General features: G+C 33.0%; 3 protein-coding genes across 4 annotated transcripts; 1 reads left to right on the forward strand and 2 right to left on the reverse strand.

Annotated features, from left to right (window-relative positions):
• The first annotated feature begins 280 nt into the window (after positions 1-280).
• LOC107798073 (putative gamma-glutamylcyclotransferase At3g02910) lies at positions 281-1,246 on the forward strand. Its single transcript, XM_016621030.2, has one exon. The coding sequence runs from the start codon at positions 456-458 to the stop codon at positions 1,059-1,061; it is 606 nt and encodes a 201-aa protein (XP_016476516.1). The 5' UTR covers positions 281-455; the 3' UTR covers positions 1,062-1,246.
• A 6,082-nt stretch (positions 1,247-7,328) lies between these two features.
• LOC107798072 (uncharacterized) lies at positions 7,329-10,829 on the reverse strand. 2 transcript variants are annotated; one of them, XM_016621029.2, is made up of 7 exons: positions 10,494-10,829; positions 9,505-9,582; positions 9,262-9,337; positions 8,689-8,762; positions 8,531-8,595; positions 7,695-7,743; positions 7,329-7,557 (listed from the first exon to the last, which is right to left on the reverse strand). In XM_016621029.2, the coding sequence occupies exons 1-6, from the start codon at positions 10,521-10,523 to the stop codon at positions 7,701-7,703; spliced, it is 366 nt and encodes a 121-aa protein (XP_016476515.1). In that variant the 5' UTR covers positions 10,524-10,829; the 3' UTR covers positions 7,329-7,557; positions 7,695-7,700. The 2 variants fall into 2 exon arrangements, with proteins under 2 accessions (XP_016476515.1, XP_016476514.1); XM_016621028.2 differs by having other exon boundaries at positions 7,329-7,566.
• A 1,490-nt stretch (positions 10,830-12,319) lies between these two features.
• Positions 12,320-18,898, reverse strand: LOC107798071 (uncharacterized). Its single transcript, XM_016621025.2, has 5 exons — positions 18,741-18,898; positions 17,783-17,921; positions 14,357-14,456; positions 12,765-12,848; positions 12,320-12,625 (listed from the first exon to the last, which is right to left on the reverse strand). Exons 1-5 carry the CDS (start codon positions 18,772-18,774, stop codon positions 12,491-12,493), a joined length of 492 nt encoding a protein of 163 aa, XP_016476511.1. The 5' UTR covers positions 18,775-18,898; the 3' UTR covers positions 12,320-12,490.
• Between the last annotated feature and the right edge of the window lie 2,567 nt (positions 18,899-21,465).

Consider the following 21,465-nt stretch of genomic DNA (forward strand, 5'->3'; position numbering starts at 1 on the left):
AAAATAATAACTATTTTTTAATGATTTTACAAATGATGTCTATTTTTTAATTATCAATCCGAAAACTGGCCAGGAATCTATTTTCACTCTAGAATTTGATATTCTTAGGACTCTCCTCCACCTCCCAATGTATTTCCTCAAAATATTCAATGCATTGGTCTTTATCACCACCAGTCACCATTACTCCTTCACAACCATCCAAATTTTCTATCTTCATATTCATTTGGGTGGTCACTATTGATGGTGAGAAATTCTAAGGATTCCCAATTTTGTTTGTTTTATTCTGCACATTTATATAAAAACCCTTTTTTACTTTTGGTGGGGCCCTTTTTTCTGCTCTTTTTATTCTCTACAAACCAAACACTCCTCAGTTTCCTCTTCATATTCCTCTGTTTCTCTTTCTCTCCTCTTTTGTCTTCAGTTTTTTTTGGTATTTTCGTGATTTTATAGAAACAATGGGGGCTGAAGAGGCAGAGAAAAAGACCATCATCTTCACCTACGGAACACTAAAAAGGGGATTCTCAAATCACGTGCTGTTACAGGACATGATTGCCGCCGGCGACGCTTCTTTTCTCGGCGTTTATCAAACCGCCGATCGTCTTCCCCTTGTTTGTGGGCCCTACAGGGTACCTTTCCTTCTCAATTTCCCGGGCTCCGGCGAGCGCGTGTGGGGCGAGCTGTACGCGGTTTCCGCGCGTGGGTTGGTTCGTATGGACGAACTGGAAGGAATTACTCGGGCCCATTACGAGAGGCTACCCATCAAAGTCCAACAACAGGCCCAGGCCCAGCCCGAGGTAACGACGGCGGAAGCGTATTATGCACACAGAAATTATGCGGAGGCGCTGTGGAAGAGGAATGGGGAAAAGGGTTACAGTTGTTATTCTGAGAAAGAGGCGAAAGGGTACGTGAAACGTAAAGATAGGCCTCAACATTTGACATTTTTGGAGCAAATTGGGCTTTTTATTTCTTCATCAGCAGATCAAAAAGATAATCCCAATTCTTGTTATTGCAACAAACATCTTCCAGCTGCTTCAGTTCCTATTAATCTTGTTAATCATTAAAACATGTATTAGTATTAGTTTTTAGTTTTAATTAGGAACTGATAAGGGTTAATCTTGTTTTATGTGCTACTGCTAATAATTGTTAGATCAATAGCTGTTGATGCTAAACGTGTTACAGAATCCTCTTCTGTTTCTGTGCTATGCAAATGATTTGAGTTAATTGAACCATGAATTCGTTTGCTGCATATGAAGCGACAATTTACTAGCTCTTTGTTATGACTTTTTTCTTATAACGGTTAATCATCTGCATCTACAATTCAATTATATGGAAATGGGTGTATGAATTTCAGGAGATATGGTAGGATACTCCTTTCTCTCCATAATAACTGTTGACTTTTTACGTGGAATTAATTTCTAAACTTTGCCCTTGTTTACAAATTTCAGTATGTAAGTTAATAATATGCTAATTTTAATTAAGAGTAATTTAGTTTTCTACAAGTTAGTATTTTTTTAAGGTGTTTGCCAAAAACAAAATAAATCACTTATTATGGATCGAGTAGCTCATAATAAAACTGACGATTGGTAGGATGTATTAGGGAAAATAATGCATGTGTAGTTTTGGTATTATTAAATACTTTGCTTGATAGTGTTTTTCAACCTATAGTTATACGCCTTATTCAACATTATTTTTATACATAACAAATCATGGCATTAGTATCATAATTTTTAATACATAGATAAGTATGTATAAAAAGAGAATCGTTCTTTCAAAACCTTTTAATACACCAAATCAACTAATTCTAACATAATTAATCTTAACATTACGAATCTCAACATTACTAATGCACTATATTTAATAATACTAGTCTAAGGATACGCGCGTTGCGCGTGTACCCCATCTCAGTGAGTATAAAAAAATTAAAAATTATATAAAAATATATTATAAAATAAAAATTTAAAGAACTCCGTGTAAGTTTTCGAAATGATGATTGTTGACCGTTGATTATATTAAGCTAACTTAATATAATCAAGAAAAAAACTATACCATAGAACTTCTCAATCATCACAATACAAAATGAAAAGGACAAGAATATGAGAAAATAAATTTTTCTACCATCAATGATACCTTTAACCAAACACCCTAATGTTGAATACTGGTTATTCCTAAATATATTTGTTACATGAAGGTGTAAGACGCAAGAAAAAGTAAATCACATTTTCTCTACACAAAAATTTGGAGAAAGAACAAAGACAGAAGAGGACACATTGACTTATTTTATTCTCCATTAAAATAAACACATAGATCCATCTTTTAAAGGTGTAAAAAAAAAAAAAAAAAAAAAAAAAAAAAAAAAAACAAAATGTATTTCGCTAAGAGCCATCCTATTCAATGAATGTAAAATTTATAAATATTACTCTTTCTTTTCAATTTAGATGATATAGTTTGACTTGACACAAAATTTAAAGAAGAAAAAAAAATTGAAATATATGGTTCTAAAAGCTTAAGGGGCAAAAGCTGTGTGGAGCCATAATATTTGTGTGGTTATAAAAGTTTTTCAATAAGAGTAAAGTAGGTCAAATGAAAAGTTCAAAGTTGAATTGTTTCTAAATACAGAAATGTGTCATTATTTTCGGAACAGACTAATAAGAAAATTGTGTCACTTTAATTGAAATGAAGGGAGTATTAAATAATTTATTTGAGTTATATGATAAAAGTTTAATAATTTTTTTTAAATTGTCAAATATTAATTATAAAAAGACAGCAAAGTAGGGAATGATGTTGCTAAGCATGAAAACAATCTAGATAATTTTGAAAGCTCAGAACGTCGTACAAAACGAAGTTGAGTATTCTAAACAGATCAGCTATAAAAAAAATAGCGACAAACCAAATTTGTAGCTAAATAGTAAAAATTTGTCGCTAATTACATATTATCAAAAAAATTCTATTTGTTTTGAGATGATTTTATTTTTAACACAATGAATTAACAACGAGATTCTTTCTACAATAAATAAAATTTCGATTGTATAGGGTTAAGTTCTTGGAAACATAAAGTGAAAATTCACAATTAACTTCAAAAATTTAAATATTAGTCTATCTAAGATTTGTGAAAACTTCAGTGTTTAAATATCATGTCACCTTTTGTGATGCATGAAAGAGTACAGTTTATGCAGGGAAAGAAAAAGAAGTAGTCCTAAATATTAGGTCTTCTAACAAAAAAAATTTAGGTATCGTGAAAATAAATAAATAAAACTTAAAATAATTCTAAGTAATAGCTAAAACTCAATTTAGCGATCCAATAACTTTGCTACAACCGTCCAAATTAATAAGTGAAATTTTCAAATAATCCCAAGTAATAATTAGCCTGATGTCTGTTTAGAGTCTTAAATTGTATTCAAATAAGGAAAGAATATAAGCAAAATCTTAAGTCCTAAATATAGGAAATAATTAATGCCCAAAATTTTAGGAAAATAACTTAAATTATAATTTTATCCAATGTAAAATTTATTTTTAAAGGGTAAAAAAGGCGAATGATATTTCGCTAAGGGCCTTCGTGCTTTTAATATAGTACTAGTCTTTGAGTACGCGCTTTGCGCGTGTAACCTGTCTCAATGAATTATATGCTTGTTATAGTAAAAATTATATTTGAGTTACAAAAATAAAATTTTACAAAAAAAAAATAATTCTTGAGAATAATAATAGTTGATCTAATTTAGCCAATTACTCAAGGAAAAAAGAAAAATTCTACCTTATAGAGATTCTCAATCATGCATCTCAATTACTATATTCAATTTAATATTTCTCCCAATTTTATAATTTTATTACTTCAATCTTACTTTTTTTTTAGTTTCAATAAGAACATATAACCTTTGGAGATTTAAGAGTTAACTAAAAGAAATTGAAAAGTTATACATTCTCAAGTTCATTCTAGAAGACACGAGTTAACTGACATAAGAGGTTTATTCAAACTGTTTTTCTTTTCTTAACCAATAAAAGATATTGTAGAAATTATTTTCTAACATATTTAAAAAAAATCACTATCACAAAATAACATCCATTAATCAACTCTTTCTTTTCTCTGGAGAGCTTTCTTTCCTCATCCATAACCATGGATCTAGATTCTATATCTGAATGCATCATATGTTATCTTTTATATTTACCAAGTTTTATGGACAATAAAATATTACTATCTTTTATCATCTCCTGGTTGCTATGGCTCGATCACTTCCTTTTTCACTAAGCGATTGCTTAGGGATCTTAGCGTACGATTTGAGCTGTTTTTCTTTCGACTTTGGATTTTTAGCACCCAAAAAGTCTGTCTGTAAAAACAATCTAGGCATGTATTTGGAGTTTTCATGGGGTTGGTAAGGCGAAATGAGGCTATCCTTTCGTCCATAGCTGTGCATTGGTCCTTTATGTCAGCTAGCATAATATAAAAAATAAATTTCTATATATTCTAATAACGCTTATAGCTTCTTACACATTAAACAAAATAAGTATAAAAATATACAAAATCGGCTTATGGAAGTAGAAGATAAACTTATTGTATATATTCATGTATGTATAAGGAATAACATAAATAAAAGATACAATAGAATAATACTATATTCTTTATTTTATTTTTAACTAAATAGTAAATAGAATAGAAAAGGATATGGAGACTTTTTGTTCAGGTAACTCAGTATAGGTATACACATTTTTTATGCACAATTAAAAAAAACTATAGACCTTTTTTCTAGAATTTAAATATATTATGAAAAAGTTTCATATTTAACGTTATATTTTTAAAAGGAGTTGATGAAAAATATATTATATGCAAGAATAATTTCCCCCAAAGTAAAAATAAGACGTAAGATATTAAAAATTTAAATTAAAAAAATGATATAAGGAAAAGATAGATTTAATGGTGGAATTTAAATGGGAATCAACCTTTATATAAACCAAACCTAAACTTTATATAAAACAAATATAGACGTAAGAAATCTAACGAAAACAAATTAATTATGAAGTAAATAAGGAAAGAATTTACTTAAGTAAAATCTTATTTGGTTTTAAATTCTTAAATGTTAGGTCCTAATACTTTTTACCTAGTTGAATAAGAAAATATTTAATAGTCAAAATTTTAGTTGATTTTAAAGTGCTAGATATTAGGAAAATTAATTAAATTACAATTTTATCTAACGTGAAACCTATTTTTAAAGGGTAAAACAACGAACGAACATTTTACTAAAGGCATTCGTGATTTTAATATAGTATATATATATATATAGATTCTTATATGCCAAATCAAATGACCCCTTATTATTCGGATAATGGAGAGCAAATACATGATTTAAGGTACAGGACGTTGGAACTCAATCTATGCGTTATTACCTATCTTCTCGTGTTTGAATCTTGACTTTGCTTTTGACCTAGTGATTTTTCCCTATATATCATGATTTTCTTCTAAGGATTTGATAGGATGATTGAGATCTTTCCGCCTTAATAAATATTTTGAGAAATTCTTAGTGCGGTCCTTAATATTTATTAATTAACAATTTAACACCCATGGTTATTCTCTCAAGAGCCAATTAATGATATGAATAAACAATGCTACACCTTCATTAATTTAACCTTATAGGGGTCTGTCTCTTCATGTGTTGTATGTTTTTTTTTCTTTCTTTTTCTGTGGTTTACTGACTCTCTGATTCTTTTTTTTGTTAGTACATCAGCATTACTATTCTTTAACTATTTATGTAAGTAATTATGAGTATGACATATTTGCATGCACAAGACAAGAGGGGCGAAATTCAACAGGCACCAACTCGTACAAATAAACCTTCTTATACTGATAATTAATTAATTACATTAATGTTAAAAGAATAGTGGCATCACATACAGTGGAAAAGATTCAAGAAGAATCAATATATATCTTAAGATGCATTTTAGTTTAGACTCGACCCTTAAAATGATGATGAAACTTTGGATGAATATGTGTGTATTTTATTAGTAATAAGGGAATAGTTTATTTAATTCAAACAAAACAAGCATGGAAGAGACAATACAATGATGTCATGCCTTGATGGAATCCACGCATATTGCATTAATGCTACAACAATAATAAAGTCTTCATCACAAATATTAAAATCACATTTATATGAATTTTCACTGTTTACGTTGCTTCATGCTTGAACTAAGTAGAAACTATTTTCATTTATTAATAACCAAGCTGCTCTTAACAGGTCGATGCCTTGAAAAGGTTAGAGGGATAAAGTGATTAAAGAAACTAAAGGAAAATCTTAGGTCAAATTTTACAACTACAAAATTTTAACCTACCGTAGAATTCATAATTAAAAAAAAAAATGGTAACTCAAAAGAAGATTAAGAGCAAGGACAGAAAGTATGTAGAGTAGTTATCCATGTGTAAGCAAAACATCAAATAAATTTGTAATTTGTTGTCATATTAAAGTGGAAACTCAAAAGAAAATTAAAAGGTATTCTGGCCTAACTCAAATCCTGTGTTGACATTTCCTCTTGCTACTATTTAACACCATAGTTGATCACTCAAGAAAGGAAATCTGAAGCTCACTGCTCTATTCAAGCAATAAAAATATATCCCAAAATACTACCTAACAAAGAAGAACCAGTTTGGCTTTGGCGGCTGTTTTTTAAGAGCATATGTTTGAATGAACTATTATATTGAGTTTGTTAAGAGTAAGAGTTTTCGAATAATGAATTGAGAATTTTCAAATTAAAATATTTACTAGTTGCTAAGATTTTGAATTAGTTCATTCAAATTATATTGATTTTGAATTAAAAAATTTCCCTCTTTTCGAAAAATTTTCATTTTTTTTTTTCGAAATCAGTGTTTGTTCATAAATTTTTCAATTTTCACTTGAAGATGCATTTTGAAATTTTTCAAAAAGTTGTTTTTCAAAATTTTCAGTCGGATCACTCACAAAACTTCAAAAACAACCCAAAATTATATTCATGTCCAAACACAACTCTAATTTTCAAATACCATTTTCACTTGAAATTTTTAATTACTTTTTCTTTTGAACTTTTACAATTCTTATGTCCAAACACCCACTTAGATGTTAAGTTTGAAATTATACACAATAGTACTCAATACATATGAATTTGAAATGCTTTTTGGAATGGACCAAGAAAAAAGACCAGTTTATTAGGACAGAGGAAGCAAAGTTTGAATAAGGTAACAATGACCATCTAAACACAATGGAAGAGGTCTATCATACGAATAGAAATCAAAATGGAATGTAGGCATAAAAAGGAGGGAAAAAGTGCATATTATCTGTGACAAAGTAAGAATAATGATGACACTTTACATATACTAAAATAAAGCTTATGACATCATATTTGTTAATCTGCAATATATAATGTTCCATGTGAATTGATACAACCTTGAGTAAGAGGATATCTTCGGATCTTCCAATACACTTGTTACAGAATCTACATTTTACAAGAAGTCTAAAAGGCATTTAGTAAATACCAAATCATGATAACTGTAAAAGTTTCTGAGTACAGATATCCTGTCCAGTTACATACACCATGGTTGCCCTGGAAAACCTTTATACGAGATTATCAATATTCAGCTTTAGTACATAATTCTCGTCAATAATACAATGTTACAACCATTAACATCCGTGAGGGGTAAGCGAGGAAAGACAGTAGGTGTGAAGAGAAAAAATGACCACCTTCTTTCATTTGTCCATCAACTTGTTAAATTCTGTTAATTGCTCTGACCTGCATGGTTGATTCGCTATTAGAGGACATTAAAGTACTAAAGGATTTCACTATTAGAATGGTGACATGAAAGTACTAAAGGATTTAGAATCTGTTCTCTGTTTAAAAGCATTAGCAGATAAACAGCAAAGCTGGCGCTCGAGATGATGCTATATCATGAATTACATTTAAGTTTTATTACAAGTTGTCTTAAGCAGAACATTGCTCAATTATCTCGTATTTCTAAAGGTCTACAGAAAATATACAATCTTTTCACAAATCCAAATAAGCAAGCAACTTAGAGAACCAAACAAAAGGGCATCAGAAGTCAGTCAAATGCTCACGTTTTTGTTAAATAGTCCTCGCTAACTCTTTCCAAATTCCTAGTTAGAAACAATATGCTGGTAATTCTGTTTCACATACACATAGAAAGACGAGGAAAAACGTGTGCGTAATCATGTGTCTGTCTGTCTGACACATTCTACACCTTCAGAATCTTCACAAAACCTAGGAGAAAATTTTCGGACATGCTACAACAGCTTAATGCCTTATGAAAATTGATAGCATCATACCAGACATTAATTGAAAAAAACTTCTAAATTCAACTCTGAAGAAAATTCATCTAACACCCCTCCCCAAGCCCCCTAAAGAAAATGTTCATATTGCTTCTACATAAGGGAAGAAAAAATTAGTCACAGAATGACAGAATATTGTCCTTTAAAAACCACACTAAGTTTCTTTTCCTTCAGGATCAGATTTTTAAAGCCAATTGAACAATTCCAATTAGCAATCTGAACCAAACACTCACCAGACTGAACTCATACCAAGCCCATTAGAGGTAAGTATCATCCCTTTGAATCTGGATAGATATTCCTGTATCAGAACACCAAGCAGTCAGAATGCAATGTCAAAAGCATCAGAACTCAACAAGGGAAGTAAACAAGATGGAAGCGTGAAAGTCCTTACTGGCAAGGTATAATCATTTATCTCATAGTTTCCGTTTAAATCATACTCAAGTCTCTTATCAGGATCACTTAACACTGCAATGAATGTAAATTGGTAGCAATTAGTGACTGCATGATGTAAGCAGTGAACAAATCTTTACCGGTCAACTATACATGTTATGCTGCACATAGGGCTCCAGAATTCTTTCTTGGTATACAATTTCAGAAAACTTTGTGCAACAAGTATAAAGAAAGGAAGTAAGCCTCCAAAACTAATAAGCTTCTGATGGTAAAAGAGGTAAGAAGATGGACTTTCAGGATCAACACTAAACAACAGATATAGACCATGAAAAATTTGTTGGGAGAATTTGATGCTGGCAATACATTTAATATAGAGCTACTTCCAACCAACAAGATATAAACTGTTGTTTCTCTTGACATTTAAGCATAATAAGACATTACTAGGTATTAGTGGTAAAAATGTAGAGATATTATATTACGTTCTAGCTAAATCATGCAGGACAAATAGCAATTATCTGCATCAAGTAGCACGGAATATATATGAAAATATTTTGCCCAAAACCAAAATAACTACCCGTATAAGCTTCATTAATCTCTTGAAATTTAGCGGTTACTGCATCATTACACTTGTGTTTGTCCGGATGCCACTTCTGCGATGTCAATCAATATGAATGATATGACTGCAATCAGGAACATACTGCCTTAAAAAGATGCATGCTGTAGACAAAGAGAGGAAGAGACAGAGAGAGAACTCCAAAATAGAGAAGGAGCTGTAGCTGTGTAGCTGGTGCTGCTTGATGAAATATGGATGACTAACCAGTGCAAGTTTTCTATAGTTTAATCTGATCGTCTCATCGGATGCATCATATTCTACTTCAAGAACCTTGTAATAATCCTTAAGCAATCAAAAGAAATTTTGTCATGAGATCATGAAGATTAGGAGACCAAATTACAATCTATAATCCTTTACAGCTAAAAGAAAGTATCGGAATGATAAGAATTTCCTTAAAACCGAAAAGATATACTAGCTGACTCCTATGTGCCAAAGGCAGGGCAGCCTGGTGCACAAAGCATCCCGCGTTCACGCAGGTTCCGGAGAAGGGCCACACCCAAGAGGGTGTGATGTAGGCAATCTACCCTGATGCAAGCATCAGTGGCTGATTCCAGCACTCGAACCCGTGACCTATAGGTCACATGGAGACAACTTGACCGTTGCTCCAAGGCTCCCATTCTCCTATATGCCCAAGGATGAACACAAATATCCCAGTTCTACAAAAAACTTAGCCACTAATGAAACTGGGCAATGATTCTACAGAGGGAAACCTTGTTACATGAATAGTACCATAGATTTCCTTTATCTAGTTGAGGTAAGTGTAAAGAGTTAACTTTTTACCAAGAATTATCAATTCAACCCCCCCCCCCCCACCCCCCACCCCCACCCACACACACACACACACACAAAGATCATAACTAGGAGTGACTTTCAACAGAGTGAATATAACACCAAAGATTTTTTATTTTATTTTTCAATTAAAAGAGTATAGCAAACACAAGGAACAAACTTAAAATTGAAACCATGGGGCTTAAGTAGAGGTCATTGCATTTTGTTGCTTCTTTTTTCTGCAGCGGTCTGAAGGAAATGGATCAGTTCTAAAAGATGACAACTTTATTAGCAGTTCTGATGCAATTTGTATTCTTGTTCTATAAATCTAGAGCCATTTTGCTCAACAAATAGGAAAAATAAAGGGGAAAAGTGTGAAGTAAAATGCAAAGGAAGAGAGATAAATAGATTCGAAGGGAGAGTACCTTGTAGGTGGTTTTTTTATCATCCTCCATATGGTTTGCCAAAAGCTCTTTGCCTCTCCTACTTAAGAATAAAGCAACTTTTCTCTTTATTAGCAGTAATTTTGGAATGATGTGTCGTATTTCAATCCAGAAAATGGGACATCAAATAGGAGATATTGCAAACATTTCATATAAAAATGCGAGGAACAAATTGCTCTAAATTATCTTTGGTGAGATTTTCCCCCCGTGAAAAATAGTGGTTGAAATTCGAAAGCGAGAGAGAGAAAGGGAAAGAGACGGAGGGACAAGGTGACAACAATTGACGGCTTAACCCTTTGGCATCGGATAGGATTAATATCTGTACCAAGTGTAACCGAACAGACTTATGCCAAAATGTATTCGGTAGATTGCCAAATTGGTCCCTAATTCATGATTATTGGATAGGAAGGACCTTGTCTACTGATAATTGCAGAAATTTTAACCTCAATTTATTTCTTTTCAATGATCTTCTATAACTTGATAAATTTGTTATATATGTGATTTTATCATTAATCCTATAATGTAACAACAGTATCTTTAAGGTCAACAATATTTTACTAAATTTTCAATTTGTTTAGGACTAAAACGTACTTGTTATTTTGTTGTTGTCGTACATTAACGGCGAATTGACAATAGATTTTTTTCCCACCTCAATGACGATACGATATGATTGGGAAAAACATGTACTGAAGATTTATCAGACTAAGATAGCTTTGTTATTGTTCCAAGTATGTTTGCCATATATCATGTAAAATGGATAATCTGACCCCAAATAAGTTTATTGGGTTATCAATATCGGCCATTGGGTCATTGGATTAATGATTCGGTAGTGGTTTACTGTTATTTGACTATTGGATTATCGATTCGATGTCTCGATTTGCCTAATACTATAACGATTTAACCGATAACTCAATAAGCTGTATCAAAATTATAAATTTACCCTTAGGTATATAAAGTCACCTTAGGACTTCATTCTCTATTAGTATTATGTTTGGACTTCTTAATTTTGAAGGGATAATTGCTACTATTTTGTGCTGTTCTACTGTGTTTGGACAACTTGACTTTGAGCAAATCTCTTAATTACTTAAATGAAAGCAACTTTTGTAATTATGATCCTCCAATATTTTCAGTGTTCAGCATATTCTGAAATACGCGTGCCACTTTCCAGAATATATTGTTGCTCTTGTTACATTTACGTTATCACTATGTTTGATTTTCTCTACCATCAAATATTGTTACGTTTGATGAAAACAAATTAATAATGAGTTCTTGGTAGAATACTAGTTAATAACTTCCAGGCAGCAGGGTGAATATTTCTTGATGATTACTATCCACATCGGATCACTACCTACTTTGGATCAGTTCTTCCAATAGTCCCCAAAAATTGGACTATTATAATGTTGACCCCGTGATATTCAATGGTCCACATAGATCATTATGGTCCCAGACGAGAGAAATATTTTGGTCCTGTTTTGTATTGTTTCAATAACACAACCAAATGCCTCGTCATTGGCTTTGAAGGGTAATATTCAGTGAGGTAATTTGCTCCAATTCTTTGGGCGTCGCATGTTACATATGGCAAATATTGGTTTGGCTATCAGCATTAGTAGCAAAATACCGAAGTTCAGCATTTGAAATGCTAGCGAATTAATGGAATACCGATTTGAGGTTGAGAACTATTTCAAGTAAAATAATGATTTTCAACCACAATTTTCAACTTCCAAATATCCATTTTAAACTTCAATTTCAAATCCTTTTTTTTTTTTTCTATTTTCCAAATTCAATCAAATATTATCAAGAACTTCAGCTCTGGAAATTTATGCTCTGTTTTCTTTCTTTAATGTTCCACAATTAAACCTCTCCAAAAGATTCAAAAAGACATAAAAGTCGGGTAAGATATACCACATAATTTCAGTAGCACCATATTTCCACCTCTGTATAATCAATCCTATGATCAATAGGGGGAATAAAACCAGTTCTCACATGGTAGCTTCTTCTGGATCAGTCTCAACAGGCACTGAAGGCGTTTTGTTTCCACCTCTCAACCGAGAAGATACTTTGTCAATGGCACTATTCAGTTGATCTAGCTTTTTGTTCAAAGTCTGCCTAGTTTTCTGCATATAACAAGTAATTAGAACAAAATTATTACCCTACCAGCCAATTTAGCAGAAAAGTGCTACTCGGACACAGAACTGTAAGCCTAAAGCATATACATAAGAAAGACCTAATAATGCAAAAATGTATTAATATCACCTCTAAACCTTCATCATAATGGTATATTGGTCGCTTGGCTCTCCGAAAACCATATTCATCTTCATTGAGCAATGACCTCCGTATCTAATATCAGAAGTCAGTGAAAAGAAAACAGAAAACTATATAAGCAAACAAAATACAGGAACACTTGAGCAAAATGAAGAAATATTCATTTCATACAGTTGCATCTTTAAGGTAATAAAGAAAGGGTGACGAGAAACAAAAAAGTGTCAAACATATATATATAATAGTACTACATGTGATCATACACGTAAGCCGTCTTCACAATTCAGAAAACTCGTACTTCATAGGAACCCCTTACAACAGGTAAATCCAAATAAGGTGTTTAGTAAAGTTAAAAATTAGCTTTCCAAAAAGGGCAATACTGCATCAACGAAATAGTAGCTTTGACTCTAGGACTATGAATTCGCGATAATTTCTTTACTGAAAAGGAGAAATTTAGGTTGGTCTTAAAAATATTGGTACCCATTGCAGAGAGCTGCTTATAGTGGCAGATTATTTTTATATCCTTTGCAATCACAACAAATCCTCCTTGATGTCCTCCAACATCCTACTTTAGCAGTTTAAATGCACATGCCAATACACATTAAGATTGATGCCTAGTAAATATATTAAGACACATTTACACGATAAACTTGCTGATTTTCTCATTCATTAAATTCAATGGGCATTTAGAGATGAAAACTGGAGAGTTCAAAGTCAATGCTCATCAATCAGTGCCATGCAATCTTTCTTTTTAGCTCATATCCTAATAAATTCAGATTTTCTAGCCTTCTAAATTCAGGAAAGACATCAAAATGATGATGAAAACACTCAACCAAGTGTTTCAAAATGGAGAAATTTCTCTCTTCCTCCAATTCCTGGGCTGCCAACTCAGTCTTGAAGAGAAACTTACTGATCTTTAATTTGTTTAGAAACTGCTAAATAAGAGACGAATTACTTCACTAACAAACTGGAATATTGCAGATTCCACATACTTATTTCAAAAAGAGAAAGGCTTTGGAAAAAGAAAATGAAAGAAAGAAGATGAAGAGCCATCCATACAGCATACTCTGATGCTGCTAACAAAGACACATCTCCTGTGATTGCACACATTATATTAAAACTGTGTAGACAGTCACATAAATAGAGCATAACTCAAGTCCAACAAGAAATAGAAAGACTTGCCCCCACCCACCCACCCACCCCCCACCCGCAAAAAAAAAGGGGCAAACAATGAATATTAACTACAGACATGACTCCACATACTAAGAAACTCGTCAGCTTTATTCTATTTTAAAATCTAGCCTGAATATGGTCTGTTAACCAGAGATGATAAACCAAAAAGATATTGCATCATATGCACCTTCCTGAAGCTTGTATGTGGTTTTATTGAAAGACAATTAACGATATCCTGCTCAAAACAATAGCTGCTGCATGCTTCATTATCAAAAAAAATCAAAGAAATCCTAGTATGGCGCACATACTCAGCAGGAAACAAGTCAGTCAACAACATGTACCATACCTAACAAGCACATCAGTGTTATGGAATCAAACATCAACTTGATACCAAGAGACAACACTATAATTACCTGTGGAGCAAATATATAGCCAAGCGTTCCAAATATTGCACCTCCCAAAAGCAAACCAGCAACAAAATCACCACCACCTCCACCTCCACCTCTTCGATCACTGCATGCAACAGGCACAATTGAAAATACGAATCAAGCATACATGGATGGATAGGTGATAATTCAGAAATTGTAACCCATTCATATGATTGGATAAGTAACTAAAAGGCATTGAAGGAAAATGACAGCAATATCATGTGCTGATAGCTGTATATGTCATTGCCAATCTAAACAGGAAATGTACCCTCACTACTTCCTTACCTAGTTAACCCACTCACAAAATCGGGGATCATAAAAACTATAGTTTCTATCTTTCTTTCTTTTTTTTCTGAAGTGCGTCATAAGCTAATAGGCTACAGATGAATTCAGAAGAACAATAGAAAAAATAAAAAGAATAGGGATGAAGCAATTTTCTCTACTTCGACTGAAAATAAGTAGAAACTTGATACTTTCACAAAAAAATTCCCCAGTGAAAAGTAAGCTTCTGAATGTAACTTCTGCTGTGATATTGCTTCTTTATCTTTATCTAGAGTAATAGAGCCCTAGCAATAATAGTAACTTCCTTGGTGTCTCCTAAATGTCTAAAGCAACACAACTTTCCAGCCTTCTTTACCTAAAAAGTGACAGGAACAAATTTGGAGAATCCTACTCAAAGCCGAGTAGAAGTTCAGCCACCAAGGCAAGCTTCCAAATCATCAGCTTCTACCTCTTGCCCTCTATCTCAGGTCGCACCTTCAAGAGCTCTTATCTCTCCCAATGTATCAGTCATCATCATCTACCATCTCCAGTTAATTAATACAAATTTTGATTAAAGGATAAGAAATCTACCTGGACTTGATAGCTCCACGCAAATTCAGAAGCCATGGAAACTTCAATCAAAAAGGTCTAGAAATTGTTGTTTCACAAAGTCTCCTATGCCATTATATGGATCTTGTGTTACTTCGACAACTGCTGTTGGTAGGTTTTTAGTTATTGTGTCATGTGTGATTGTCTACCCCATTTTGTTTCTTTTTCTTTTATTATGATCTCTGGCTAATGTCTTACATCATTTCATAATGATCTCACAGTTGAACGTATATATCAAATATTTGTCCTCAAGGTAGCATATATGTGAATGAAACTACTGTTCCTCTTGGCTAATTAATTCGAAAATGAGGGCACAAGAGAAAAGCTTCCATTGAAGAAAATGATCAACACTTCGAGTGGGCCCAACGATGTTGAGGACATGACTCCGATGGATAGGATATGTTATGCATAATCACAATTCACAAACAATTACTGTTGGAAAGTTGTGGATTTCATATGTAACAAGCTCGGCTTCCTTCTTTCTGAACCAGGATGACAGCTTAAACAAGGTCCAATATGATTTTGGAGTGATATCAACGTTGAAAAAGAGTTCCATTTTCCTTCTAATGCGAATAACAATAGCAACAACAACCATGATGAAAATAATTAATCCTGTAAAAAGAATAAATAAAAGCACGACACTATTGCAGAATTGCAGATGCATTAAAGCTGCACTACTTATATAAATGTTCCTTCGGTTAATAAAGTGATTCAGAAATTGGAAGTTCCTTTGGTTCCACAGAGAGAAGTTTTCTGATCTCAAAAGATGGTTCAGCCAAAGCATTTACTTTGGATGCTGGGTAACAATGGGCCATGCATCAAATTGTGTTCCCGAAATTGTTGTTTTTGTAAGGACCATCTGATTATCCTTAAACTGAGAGAAAACAGATTTCAAATTTTAGTACAGTAAAGATTAATGGGACATATTTATTTCACTCTCCAGCTGAAAAGGATTTGGGTTGTCTATTGGACCTATGCAATTAATTCATCACTTGGTTACTCTAATATAAGTAAGCATACCTAAAGAAAGACCTTAACTCATTCAACTTCTAAAGGTACCAGGGAGGTCCGACCTTAACTCATTCAACTTCTAAAGGTAACAGGGAGGTCCGACTACGATTGAAGATTGAAGCATACTGCTAGAAAACCAACACAGAGAGACTTATTCACATTATGTGCTTGAAAGAATCTTTTCTCCATTATACATTTGAGGCATGTAAAAGCAATCAATGCTGCAAAAATCTGAGACAGATCGTGATTTGTTAAATTGGCATTTAATGTGGAACCACCTATATATTTTCAGAAAGGGCACCCACTGCTTTCTATCATGTGAGTCCATTAAAGGCAGATATAAGAGGGAACAATTCAACCAGAAGTTCTGCAAACACGAAAGATGGAAAGTGACCTCTGCAGAATGCAGAGAAAAAGAGAACTGCACCATTCCAGTTAGGAATTTGTTCTGATTCCCAGTTAGGGTGAGCAGTTGAGAGAGGCATCAAATGCTGATGGTATAGACTTATCCTTTCAGAACTAGAACCTAGAATTTAAAAAAAAAAAAGGAAAGGAACTGATTTGTCTAGAACGTACACAATTCTATCCAAAGAGCTTATCGCACCTGCTGACAGGAACAGTGTAATAGCAAGTAATGAGGAAGAATTACCGAGTGGAAGAAATCCAAATGCTCAGGTATTGTGGCTTTTCCATAAGGAGGAAGCAAAAGGACCGGTGAGAACATTAACAGAAGTTCGAATACAGTAGCACTAAAATAGATAGCTGGAGAAAAAGATGTGCAAGGTGGAGACACCAAAAATTTAAGAGCCCAGAAAGCTCTACCAACCATGCTTGGATGGGAAAAAGAAAAAGGAGTTTGTATTATATCGAAACAAAAAGAAAGTTACATCACTCTTTGTCACTTTGTGAATAGGAATGTGCTAATAAACTTTGACTTCTGAGGTAAACAATCTAGAGGTGGATTAAAATTCTGGTGCCAGGTAACTTTCTGCTGGAGTTGTAATTGTGTCACTTACTTTCATATTATTCTGTAGATAGAAAGACCTGTTTACCACAAATCTAACAGAAGGCCCCAGATGCTGCCCTCCATCTTTAAGGAAATGCAAACTTAAAGAGAACATGGCGAGAAGAGCCCCAACTTAAAACAGTCAAATTAGATCTATATGGCCGTAATTCAGGGCACCAAGAGAATCTGCAAAGTTATACAAGTACAAGAAAGCCCCCTTGAAAGGAAGGAGACATCCATTTACATTTAGCATAAGCACATCCAACTCTGGGGACTCCATCATACTCATAACAAAATGTTATAGCAGAAGAATTGAAAAAAACCTTGCTAGCCAATTGTTCTTCTTCTTTATGAAAAGAGTAACGGCCATTAACTATGTTTCGCCTTATCGATCCGCAGACCAAGCAAATAACTTGCATTAACCAGATTAAGAACAAATCATCTCAATTCATTGAAAATAATTATCAACAGATTTGTTATTCAATAAGTAGTGAGCAGTGTATAAGCATACAAAAATGGAATACCTGTAGTCTGAACGAATAGACAACTTGGCAGCATTTGTTCCCTGAGAGTTTGATTTCCTTTGAATAGCCACCATAGGTGTCTTGACAAATGAGGACGACTTTCCAGACCAAGCTTCGCATGCTTTGACATGAGTTGCACCTAATTTAGAAGGAAACAGAAAATTACCTCAAATGGAAACTCCCAATATAGAGCCAAACAACAACAAAAAAGGTAAACAAAATCCCTAGCACAGTCAGAGATTCGTTGCCACGTTGATATACTATCACTTCACCAATTCGACAAAAGATGCTTGGCATTCTCTTCAATCACACAGTACTACCAGAAAAGGATATTTAACAAAGAAATTCTGATACTCTTTCCATTTCTGGAAACTCCAAAGATGCAATTTAAAAGTACAAGGAGAGGCCACGACGCCAAGAGAACATAACTTTGAAGGAGGAAAATCACTAGATTCTCATGAGAATCAACACTCAGGCATCTCCATTTGTCCTAAACAGAAACCCTGAATTTATGATTCTGAACCTAATAGAGTTAAACTCAGTCCTTTAGCTCTAATTAAAGCTTTTATTTATTGGGCGAAGTAATGCTTATAGCTCTAAGTTTCGCAATGAACTCCGCCAGGCAAGTTACATGAAGACTCTAGAGCTAATCGAATTGCACGAATCAGGAAATAATGTAAAACGAAATACAATCTGAAGGAAAAATTCCCAACAACTGATCAGAAATAATGACAGTTTTTAATCAGAGCAAAAGATCCACAATAAATTAGAGAATTTTAGAGACGGGTAACGCCATAATTATAGATTTATTCCTTGATGTTTGATTCAAAGCTACTACAGCTCATTCTGAAATCTTATCCGAAAATAACCAGACAAAAAAAAAAGTATCATCATTTCCGTAATATTAGCAATGGTAAATAAAACTATAAAAGGAGAAGAAAAGTCGAGCGGGTGGTACCTGACAACGAAAATGAGGCAGCGCCGGTCGCCATTGGAGGAAAAAAAGGAGAGACGAAACTGAACAGTAAGCAGATGCAAAGAGTGATGAAATGAAGATTTTGTTTTTTTCTATTTAGAGAGATAAGAGTTAAAGCTGTTTCTTTATTTTATTTTTTTAAAAAGAAGTAGATAATAGCTGATTATATGATGCAAAGCAATCCAAATAAGCCATTTTCAAAATTACAGATAAAAACTAAGGAATTGTGTCCATTACAAATAAGACAATAACAACAAAAATAGAGGAATTGGAAAAGAAATTTTTCTTAGAAAATATGTAAAAAGCTCCAAATTTGATTATATTTCGTTTTATTCTTGCAAAACTAGTAGTAATATGCTAATTTTTCTTATACCCGAAGTATGAGAAACTGTAAGGGAATAAACTTGAGTATATCACCTAAGGACTAATTTCAACATATTCAAACATTAATCATTTCATTATTTATAGTTTTATTTTTTACCTAGAAATTTAATATGATGATAAAAATTTGAGCTTAAATGAATAAGGATTTATGGAGTCGATCTATTTATTTGAGCTAAAGGTATAATTATTATTGTATCTTTTGCTTAAAAAAGAAAATGGAACACCAAAAAAACATACAAAAGGCAAAGGCCAATGCTAGAATATGCAATTAGGAAAGGAAGAATATAGGACAGCAATATCATGTTGCCACTATTAGCAATAATCATATAGTATGATATATTATTACAAGAATTAGTCAATCGAGTGAATAATCATAAGAAATTCCCATCAAATCGGTCACGAAGCAATAGTATTTTTTTCTTCTTCTTTATTTACGATTATGAGTTTATGACCTATGTCCTGGCTTTTAGTTAGAAGAAAAATAAAATAGAAAAGTGAGCATAGCTCATATCGCCTACATCTTCACCATCAAGTGAAGAAAACAAAGCTAGGACCGGGTAGATCACAAATTATGGGTTCGGCCGAACCCAAGGACAGATTTATAGGCAAAAATATGAGTCACATGAACGTATAGTCTTTCCGCAAAATTAAATATTTTATGTACATATTTTTTAAAACTTGTATAATATCAATTGTTGACATCCATATTCCAATAAGGTTGAATGGTGCACTTAGTTGAAAGTTGAGTTAATTATTAAGAGGAATAGGAATCAATTCCCAGTTAATACATTTTTTTACCCATAAACTTTAAATTCTTACACCATCTCTTACTAGGACAGCTGGCTTATTGTAGTTTTATTGTTGAACACTCAATCCGCCCTGTAGTTAATACGTGTACGACAATACTAAGCGCTAACTCCAAATAAAATTGGAATAGGATAGTTCATATGCATACATCTTTTTCATGTGCGTTTTTCTTCTATATTCGAGGAAAAGGCAACAAAATATTTATTGTAAAAGAATTTCTAACTCAAAAAGAGGGACCAAATTTAAAGTACGAGAACCTGACCATCCAATTTGAACGCTATAACATTTTTTTGCAGTTAATTCACGTGCAGCAATAGAACTTTTCTTACAATAATACTAAAGTCACGAAATTATTTGCTATCACATTAATGAAATTATACTTTATTCACTGTAATAACTATGTCCAATCATTTAGCAAAGAAATGACCGAAAAATCAAATATTTGACGATAGATAATCATTTTCTCCTTTTTTTTTGTTTCGTTTAGATACTGTAAGTTCATAAAATATGGGTTGTCAAACAATTTTACAGGTGAATTTCTTTTATTGTCAGTCATTTGTATGTTTTAAGCTAGAAATTTGACCTTTTGATCATTTATTCTTTTAAAACGCTCACATAATTCAATTACTTTGAATTGACAAAAAACAATAGTGATTTTACAATAAACTTCAAGTTGTTTTAATGTGACAAAAGATGATTTTCTTGATTTTGCTATTATAATAATCATTCATGAAATTAACCGCATTTTTCATCCATGAAACTACTAGAAAATAGAATGTTAACCTCGTATGACTTGACTAATCTTTTTTGGTCCAATATCTTCGTGAGAATATAGGCAAATGTTTTTTTTTTTCTATTTAAAAAACACCTACGTTTTCCACACTTTGACAAGAGGGGTTGCTCTGATGGTAAGCAACCTCCACTTCCAACCAAGAGGTTGTGAGTTCGAGTCTCCCAAGAGCAAGGTGGGAAGTTCTTGGAGGGAAGGATGTCGGGGGTCACCCCACTAAGTGGAATTATACTGGGTTGTTGTTGTTGTTGTTTTGTTTTCCACACTTACTGTTTTCAAATTCATTTCATTTTTTGAAGATTTTGAGACGGGGTGATCTCAAATTTCATTGTGTGAGCCAGAAATTACAATGTTCAGCCTAAAATTAGTACACGTCATCTGCCATTGTTGCCTCAATAAGGAATAATGTTGTCTTATAGTAATATGAATGAGAGCCAAGTTACTGGAATTAAAGGTAGCAATATATGTAAGGACGTTTCATATCTTCCGTCTATAATTTCAGTGTTACGATAAATGATTGAATAAACTACAGTAGCTAACAATAGTGCAACTGTGTGTTAATTCGACAGAATAACCAACTACTGAATAGTGAGCGCTCATAATCAACAATTAAGCAGTACAACCTTTTTCTATTAACTCTATCATTATCCTATCCCCACAAACATTTGGATCATCACAATTTGCACCCTCGCTGAATGTCTTAAAGCATGAAAATCCTTATCAGAA

The sequence above is a fragment of the Nicotiana tabacum genome, chromosome 6 (genome assembly GCF_000715075.1).
Source record: "Nicotiana tabacum cultivar K326 chromosome 6, ASM71507v2, whole genome shotgun sequence".
Classification (NCBI taxonomy): Eukaryota; Viridiplantae; Streptophyta; class Magnoliopsida; order Solanales; family Solanaceae; genus Nicotiana; species Nicotiana tabacum.

Coding starts and splice junctions, on each gene's coding strand:
- LOC107798073 (XM_016621030.2), top strand. CDS start 456: ATGGGGGCTGAAGAGGCAGAGAAAAAGACCATCATCTTCACCTACGGA.
- LOC107798071 (XM_016621025.2), bottom strand. CDS start 18,774: ATGGCGACCGGCGCTGCCTCATTTTCGTTGTCAG. Junction 14,457..17,782: donor TCTATTCGTTCAGACTACAG/GTATTCCATTTT, acceptor TGTTGCATGCAG/TGATCGAAGAGGTGGAGGTG. Junction 12,849..14,356: donor GCTATATATTTGCTCCACAG/GTAATTATAGTG, acceptor TTCTGATATTAG/ATACGGAGGTCATTGCTCAA.
- LOC107798072 (XM_016621029.2), bottom strand. CDS start 10,523: ATGGAGGATGATAAAAAAACCACCTACAAG. Junction 9,583..10,493: donor ATAAAAAAACCACCTACAAG/GTACTCTCCCTT, acceptor TGATTGCTTAAG/GATTATTACAAGGTTCTTGA. Junction 7,744..8,530: donor CTTGGTATGAGTTCAGTCTG/GTGAGTGTTTGG, acceptor TCAACCATGCAG/GTCAGAGCAATTAACAGAAT.